The 8334-nt window shown below is 39.8% G+C and overlaps 1 protein-coding gene across 1 annotated transcript; it reads left to right on the top strand.

The window, feature by feature from the left end:
* The first annotated feature begins 2368 nt into the window (after window positions 1-2368).
* Window positions 2369-7744, top strand: LOC139744666 (protein MEMO1-like). The gene is made up of 7 exons (XM_071655092.1): window positions 2369-2528; window positions 3950-4031; window positions 5100-5168; window positions 5810-5922; window positions 6348-6459; window positions 6903-7045; window positions 7626-7744. The coding sequence occupies exons 1-7, from the start codon at window positions 2480-2482 to the stop codon at window positions 7742-7744; spliced, it is 687 nt and encodes a 228-aa protein (XP_071511193.1). The 5' UTR covers window positions 2369-2479.
* The last annotated feature ends 590 nt before the right edge of the window (window positions 7745-8334 follow it).

Raw genomic sequence — 8334 nt, 5'->3', positions numbered from 1 at the left:
TGAAATATGAAATATCTGACAAAACGCTTGATGAAATGCCCCCCCCCCCCCCCCCCCCCCAGCTTTGCTTGTCATTCGATGTATCGGCATGTCATAGTGAAGTTGCATATCATACGTTTCTGTTACGCGCAGAAGTGGATTCCAAATAATGTTTATTAAAATGATAATGATGTTTATAATGGTGATGATGTCATTGAAAAAAACAATGGCAAATAATGATAATGAAACGATGACAGTATTCAATTCCAATATATTAGAATTCTGTTAGTAATAGCAGTTACCGTTCTATAAGTCCATTCTATTATCCCTATTGTTTCCCTTCGTGTCATGATATTACGCAATGACATTAAACCAAATGAGTTGAAAGTTTAGCTCCACTCATCACCGAGGATTCGAGCTTCGCACAAAAAAAAACCGACAAACAAAGAAAAACAAGAAATTAATAATTGTAGTTTTACATCCAATGGCGGTGCAAGGGGATGAATATCAGCAATGACCATATTGGTTGTGTTTTAGTCGGGTTTTTTTTTTTTTGCTGATTTAGAAGCATGCAAAATTATGTCGTTGAGTTAGTCAGCTGAATTTCAATATTTTGTATTACAAAAAAAGTCATATGATACAGAGAGCAGTACTTATATCAAAGATGTTTTCGCACTTATATCCATGATTTATTATGCACCAGAGCTGAGTGATGAGACCTGGGACCTGTTGCGTAAAACTTTTTTTACCTGAGAAAAACTCTGGTTGATATTCAACAGAGTTTTTCCTGTGTAAAGTCAATGGGGGAGATCATACTAACGTGAGTTTTTAGTTCTTACCGGAGTTTTTCTCAGGTTTTAAACGTTGTATGCAAAAGTCCCAGGGACTCATTTCTCACCAAGCAAAGAGTACAGAGGCTATAGAACGCTTGCTTCTCACCTCCCAATGGGACATCGATCCCATCTCCACAGCATGAGCAAATATTTAGTAGTTCACCGCCCTCTGTTGTTGATGTCACGCAACATTATCATCTGTATCGACATCTCGGCATTAGGAAATTCGCCCGTGCGAGTTTGGCGTATTTGCTTACAGTCACCCATCGTAGTACAGTACTGTATTTTGCAAATTTCACACAATGTAAATAAACTTTAGATGTATGGTTTGCACATCGATTATTTTATCTTTTTTGTTGAATATTGCCAGGATGTTGTTTTAGTTTAGCTTGATCGATGAATATTATGCTTTGATGAAAGCAACTGATCAGAACTCTTGTTGTTCTTATTGTTTTTATTTTCTTCTTAGGGAAGGAATTTGGCCGCCCAATGGGACATTCCCAAGGGGATGGTATGTCCCCACTTTGCCATCTATTGTCTGGGCTCTGAAGTCATTTGAAAGTAAATGCGTAGATGATAATGGTGGGGATGATAATCAATGATGATAGTGATTTCAATGGTGTGCAATGGTAAAATTTTCATTTTCATTTTTTCTTCATGTCATTTATTTCCACATCCAAATAATACAAAATTATTGCTAAGTAGGATTAAAAATTTGTACAAGAAGGTGGGAGTGTCATAAAGCAAATACAAACAATAACAAAAGTATAATACGTACACCCCTTCAACTACAAGCTCAAATGAACCTACGTAATATATATAGATAATTTGATCTTCATGAAATTGAGGATAATGATGAGAAAAAAGAGAATTAACAACAACAACAACAAAATACTGGTGATCAGACTAGCCGTGATTGTTGCTAGAACTATGAGATGCAGAGGTCTAGAGAGAGAGGAAAACCTATGGTATATGAAGTATCAAAAGGCCTATGATTTTCCTCAGCAACTGAACCCAATTATCTGTTGAAGTTTTCCACTGGTGTCGGAATTGACAAGTATATGACATAACCCATTTGATCAGTGTTTTGCTTTGTACAAGTCATTTGTGGTGGACCTGGAGATAGAAAAGACCTACCTCCATTCGCATTTCGCATTTTCAGTTATGAAATTGGCAACTTTTAGACAAGAAAAATGCCTTTATTGTTACAGGGGGCGGGGGGGGGGGGCAAAAACGAGTTTTTGCCCCCCCCCCCCCGCTTTCGGCGCCCTTGCTTGCAGTATGTATGTAAGCGCTATTCCGGTCGTCCATGTGTATCGCGGGAGGTACCTCCTTGGTTGTCCATGCTTCGATGTCGATCAGTCATAGGGCTGACATTCAGTCGCCGAAGTTGATAAGGTCGAATAGATACGGGTGGTGTGCAGAAAGTTCGTGTTGTAAACTGATGCGAAAGAGTGAGCGAGCGAGAGAACTGCTCGCAAATACCCATACAGAATACATAGGGCCTACATAGGTGTTTATTGTTGCCGCACGATCAGCTGAACTGAGATGTTACAGAGGACTTGATTAATTCTCGTACACTTTACACGCGGAGTGGAAGAAAACAACGCCTGTCCCAGTTCCATCAGTCTAGAAGATAGTGATTTATCATAAAGTCAACTGCTAGAATGGCAACGAGACGGGCAACACACGCTGGCAGTTGGTATTCAAGTTCAGGTAAATTAGGAATTAAATAGCCAGACCCTAAACGTAGACCTAACGTTAGTTCTGACTGAGTCTGTTCTCTGAGTCTTTGCTTTGTTGTCATTGTCATTGAGTTGACCATAACATGTCGACTCTATTTGTCATTATTTCTGATTATCAATTGTTTTGGCTAGTCTTGTCCGGCTGAGAAGAGTCAACGCTGCAGGAGTTCCACTTCTAGTTCGCCTTTACGTAGTTCTTGGCTAGCTAGCTAGCTAGATGTTACTGTTGTTGACCCTGTTCAGTGTTGTTGTTGACCGTCGATCTACAGACAAGATAAGGCCATACACACACCTAAGGAGGGGATGATACAGTGTGAGGGGCGATGAACCCTGCATTGCAGTGCAGCCGCAGTGCGTGATGTTCCGGCCAGCGCAATGAATGACGCATCGCATTCGTAGCGTTTGTGCGTGTTGTGGTCTAAGCTCTTTGTCTACCCTCGTTTACCTTTGGCTTGCACATTCTAGAAACATATTGTACTGTCATTATTCAGATGTGTCTATTCTAATTTTTATATTTTACAGACTGAGTTGTTTTTTTGTTAGGTAATTTAATTTGTGGGGGGGGGGGGGGGGGGGAGTCTTACCCAGTTCAATAATCAAAGTGCTGAGCATTTTAAGAAATGAATTCATGGTTCTATTGTTTATTATGTTTTAGTTGAGAAAGTTGAGTATCATTATTAGCAATTGTGTTCAGCTGACACTAGCAGCCTAAATGTACAAGTTTGCATATTTATCTTTGATTGTTTATGTCAAGAATGTATACTGTATACGCTATAATTTTCGCGTACATAAATTTTCGCGAATTGCCGCTGTCACGCATTTTCGCGAGTGGTTAAATTTGCGATTGGGGGACCAGAGATAATATGAAGTGGCAAAGAAAGTGTGAATTTTCAACTTACTAGCAAATAAGGATGATACTAGTTATACACTGCATGAAAAAAACTTACCAAACTCTGCAAACTAGTAAGTTAGAATTCAACATTTTTGAAGTGGTTAAGTCCATCGCGCTAGATTTCTGATGAGTGGTCCCCTTGCGATAATGGATTGGCTCTCTACAGTATTCGTAAGTAGACGTGGACGTGCGTAAACAAGCTTAGCCAGTATGGTCTGTTCGGTAAGCCGTGACATGGTATACTAGTCTGAAATGTTCGTATCATCAAGGCAAGGGATTCATTTTGGAAGGTAATATTTTTGCGTGTTGTTAATTTCGCGAATAGCTCCCGACTCGCGAAATTCGCGAAAATAAACCCCCCGTGAAATATATAGCGTATACAGTAATTGTATCGTGTATGCAGACCTTCACTTAAAAAATTCTTGTCTCAAGACAATGCCTCATTCAAAGTGATTGTTTGCTTTATGTAACTATCCATCCTGACACTGCGTCGTTTTCAGGGAGAGAGCTGGATAGAGAGCTTGAGGGCTGGTTGAGCCGAGCCGAGCAAAAGCAGCTGCCCGCCAAAGCAATCATTGCCCCGTAAGTCATCTCACCCTCAAGGCTCAAATCAAACTGCAGTGCCACTAAGCCATGTACTTCCCTCCCTGTTCTTCTCCTCATGATCCTCATTTTTCTTGTTTCTTCCCCATCCCTCTTCCACTTTCTCTTTCCTGTTCTCATCCTTGTCCATCCTTCCTCACCCTCTGCTGGTCTCAAACTACTTACTTTTTTCCTGTGAGTCTCATGCCAATCTTTTCTCTCTCCTTCCCTTCCTTTTTGTCCTTATCCTGCCTTCCTAATCCCTTCTCTCTTACCCTCCCCCCCCCCCCCCCCCCCCCCCCCCCACCTGCTTCTCTGTTCATAACTTCAGCGATCAGGGCTCAACACTAACCCTTTTCTCCAGTGGCCTGTTCAGGCCACTACTGCAGTCCTTAAATCTGAAATTTTAGTGGCTCAATAGAGAAATGAAGTGGCCTGAAATAAATGGAAATGATTATGACAATCCATTCTGAATCTTAAGTGCCCAATCTGGCTACTAAATAAAAAAATAGCCTTTATGAAAATTTGGTGGCCAGATATTATTTTTTAGTGGCTTATGTTGAGCCACAGTGATAATATTCATGTCATGCCTGTCGATAGCATTGGATGTAGTACAATGTTTTATGGCCTTCTTTTAATCCTTAGAATAGTTTAAGGCATAATTGATAATGCATCTCATTGAAGAAAGGATTATTATTTTTTTTTGTATGAACTTATTGTGCTGATAACATTTTGTGATAGACTATGTATACTGTATGTATATACATACATACATACTGTATTTTAAATTTTATATAGTATATAGATATTTTACACTGTATATTAGCATTATTATAGATACAGTATGTCATATGGAGAGCAGTGGATCAACTGCGAGTTTAGATGAGCAGTGATAATATGACCACATTGAGAAAGGTTGAATCTTATGCCATCAGGGCATGCCATATCTTTCAAAGGATTGCATAACCTGCTTTGCACACAAAGATGTCTTGAAATACCGGTACCACAGAATGACAAGTTAATTAATTATGGGTTTTATTTCATGCCTTTTCTAAACCCATGCTGCAGCCATGCTGGATATAGCTACTGTGGGGCATGTGGAGCGTATGCTTACAAGCAGGTGGATCCAACACGCATGTGAGTGCCTCCTCTACTCTCCTTGTCAGCCTTATCTGAATGCTGAGATTATTTAGGATGGTGCTAAAGGTTTGACTCATGTGCATTTCTTACAGGAGCTGCTGAGTATTGGTTTTAGAATCAGAGTGAAGTTACCAAGCGATTTACTTAAACTGCATTCATCCACAAGCATTTGCTTAATAAATGCATTTAAGTCTGTATGTTCCCTTTCTGAATATGACTTCCATCAAATTGGAATATGTGATGATTGCCCTGCAGTCAATCATTGTACAATTTCAATGTACAAACAATGCACATAACACATTGTAAAAGAGGAGAATACCAGTATTCTTTCAGTATTGAATACGTTCCAAGTACTTACCATGAACAACAACTTATGGGCAGGTAATGATTACACATTGTGGCATGTGTATTTACAGCTGTACATACCGATACTCTCTAGAACATTTTGCCATTACCAATAGATATAAACTTTCTGGCAAATAATATTGCAGTGTGCTGTTTCAGTACAGTAATAACTAGTGGTAGTGTATACTGGAGTTTGCCTTGACTTGTAGCAGAAGGAGGCTGTGGTAGAAGTGAAGTTGGTGTTTATCAGTGTTTTGACTTCAAGCTGTTTGTGCATTTTGCATTCTGTGCAGAGAGCGTGTGTTCATCTTGGGACCATCTCATCATGTTTATCTCCCTGGGTGTGCTCTGACGACATGTGCCAAGTACCAGACCCCTTTGTATGATCTAGTTGTCGACCAAGAAGGTGATGAATCCTCATTAAATATGCATATACTTTTCTTTCTTTTGTTTATATCCAGGTTGGGGGGGGGGGGAGGGATGAGACACCGGGCTTTTTAGAACATACAAGTCTATAGATATGTTATTTCATTGTTAGCCATCTTAACTCAGTGATTCATAAAATGTGTCTCCTTTTATCATTTTCATTGATTTCTATCAGTATTGTGCCAAACATGGTTTTACTACCTAATATGATTCAAACTGCACATCTTTATATTGTCAGTTCATTAGGGCTGCAGTGCAATTAAATTGTTGTTGTTGTTGTTGTTGTTGGTGTTGGTGTTTTATTTAGCAGTTTATCTTGGTAGTTTTCCCATCTCACATGTTTTCCCCTAGCAACTTGTTTACATCTTGGTGGAACATCTGTTTGTGCATGACTATCTATTGCAGTGAATCGAGAGTTGATGGGCTCCAAGATGTTTGAAACCATGACGATTCCAGTGGACGAGGATGAACATAGTATAGAGATGCATCTTCCTTACGTAGCCAAAGTCATGGAAAGGTAGAGAGTTCAGCCAACCTTTTTTTTTTTCCCAAGACAGATCTTGATGTTGTTTCTTTTAAACTTCCAAAGAATAACTTAATTGAAGTTGATCCAATTAACATGCCCTGCTGCAAGTGAAAATTTCTTTTGTAATCTCTCAAGACTAATCGATCAAAATTTACTTGGTGAATGTGGCAAACACAAATATTTCTTTAAATTAGGAGATGTCATTGAACTGCACCACTGACCCTGTATGTATAACTTTTCACACAACCCTAGTAGAATGTTTTGCTTGGATGAAGCTATGTTAAAACTGTGATGAGTATTGAAGTTACCTGTTAGTCAGGTGAGGTGCAAGTTGAAGTTATTACTAACTCTGAACATAGAACCTGACCTAGAAGTTGGACTCAAGTTGTGATAAACCTTGCCCGCCTCTACTTGTGTTCCTCTCCCCACAACAGTAAGAGAGGCAACTTCACCATTGTGCCTGTGCTAGTAGGAGCCCTCGATGAGAGCAAAGAACAAAGCTACGGCCGTCTCTTTAGTACCTACCTGGCTGATCCTAGAAACCTGTTTGTAATATCATCCGACTTCTGCCACTGGGGTGAGGCACTGTCCTGCTGATGATGAATGAATGAAATTGTGGCTGGGTGTACAGGTCAAATGAATTTCCCTCTTCTGTTCATGTGATGGTTAGATGCATCGATAGGTGGAGAGATGGATGGAAGTTTTTGATGAGTTGATTGGGTGGATGGTGAAAGATTCACGAATGGATGGACTGCTGGTATGTTAGTTGGATGGACTGCTGGTATGTTAGTAGGATGGATAGGCTCATGGATCGGTAGAGTGATAGGGTAGTGAATTGTTGGATATGTGGATGGATGGAAGGTTGGTTTGAGAGATAGACCATAGTATTGGTAGAATGATATAACGATGGATGGATGGATGGATGTCAGCCTGCATAGAAGGATGAATATTTTGATGGAAAGACAATGGACATGTAGATGGGTGGATAGATGAATTGATTAGATCACGTGGACTTGATAAATAGCTGTGATGGATGTGATTATAGAAACTTAGGGAAATGCTCACATGCTTCAGCATGCTTCATACTTGTGATGGTGATTAAATTGATTCTACACTTCTCACTTATTTGCTTTTTTGTTTTGTTTTGTTCTTTGCAGGAAAGAGATTTCGGTATACCTACTATGACAAGAAGTATTCAAAGATCTACCAGTGCATCGAAGCAGTAGATAAAATGGTAAATATTTCCTCTGAAACATTTTACCATGTTGTAGAGTGATCCCAATATCAAATTATACTGTAGTTAGAAGCTTCAATTGCAACTCTAGTGTACTAAATGATTTTTAACATTCAAGAGCTCGGGAAGTCCCACAGATGACTGATTTTGTTATAAAGGCAGTGTATCAGAAAAGAATAAAAATTACTCTGAGAATGTGACATACTTCATTTGCAGCAAGGTTGATGTTAAATTGTAGGGAAGTATTCTTTAAATGTCATGTATACCTAAAGGGAAGTTTGTAGAGATTCATAAATGTCCTTCCAAAACTACATACTTTAACTCATCATGTGCCATGGTGGAAACCCCGAGTGTGCCACATTATTCTGAGACACCAGTGTTGTTATGCTGTGAGAAAACATTCTGTTTTTATGCCTCCGCCACGAAGTGGTGCCGGAGGCATTATGTTTTCGGGTTGTCCGTCCGTCCGTCCGTCCGTCCGTCCGTCCGTCCGTCCGTCCTTCCGTCCGTCCGTAATGAATTTTGTGGACAGGGTAACTACCAAAACCTTTTGAGGTATCCTAATGAAACTTGGCATGTATGTGTATTAGGGGGTGAAGTTGTGCCTATCAACTTTTGGGTGCACATGCTCA

The sequence above is a fragment of the Diadema antillarum genome, unplaced genomic scaffold (genome assembly GCF_040938485.1).
Source record: "Diadema antillarum isolate AM-2024a unplaced genomic scaffold, OU_Dant_1.0 seq00001200_RagTag, whole genome shotgun sequence".
In the NCBI taxonomy this organism is placed as follows: Eukaryota; Metazoa; Echinodermata; class Echinoidea; order Diadematoida; family Diadematidae; genus Diadema; species Diadema antillarum.
Note: the sequence above shows the minus strand (reverse complement) of the source record. Positions and strands in the feature narration are given on the sequence as shown.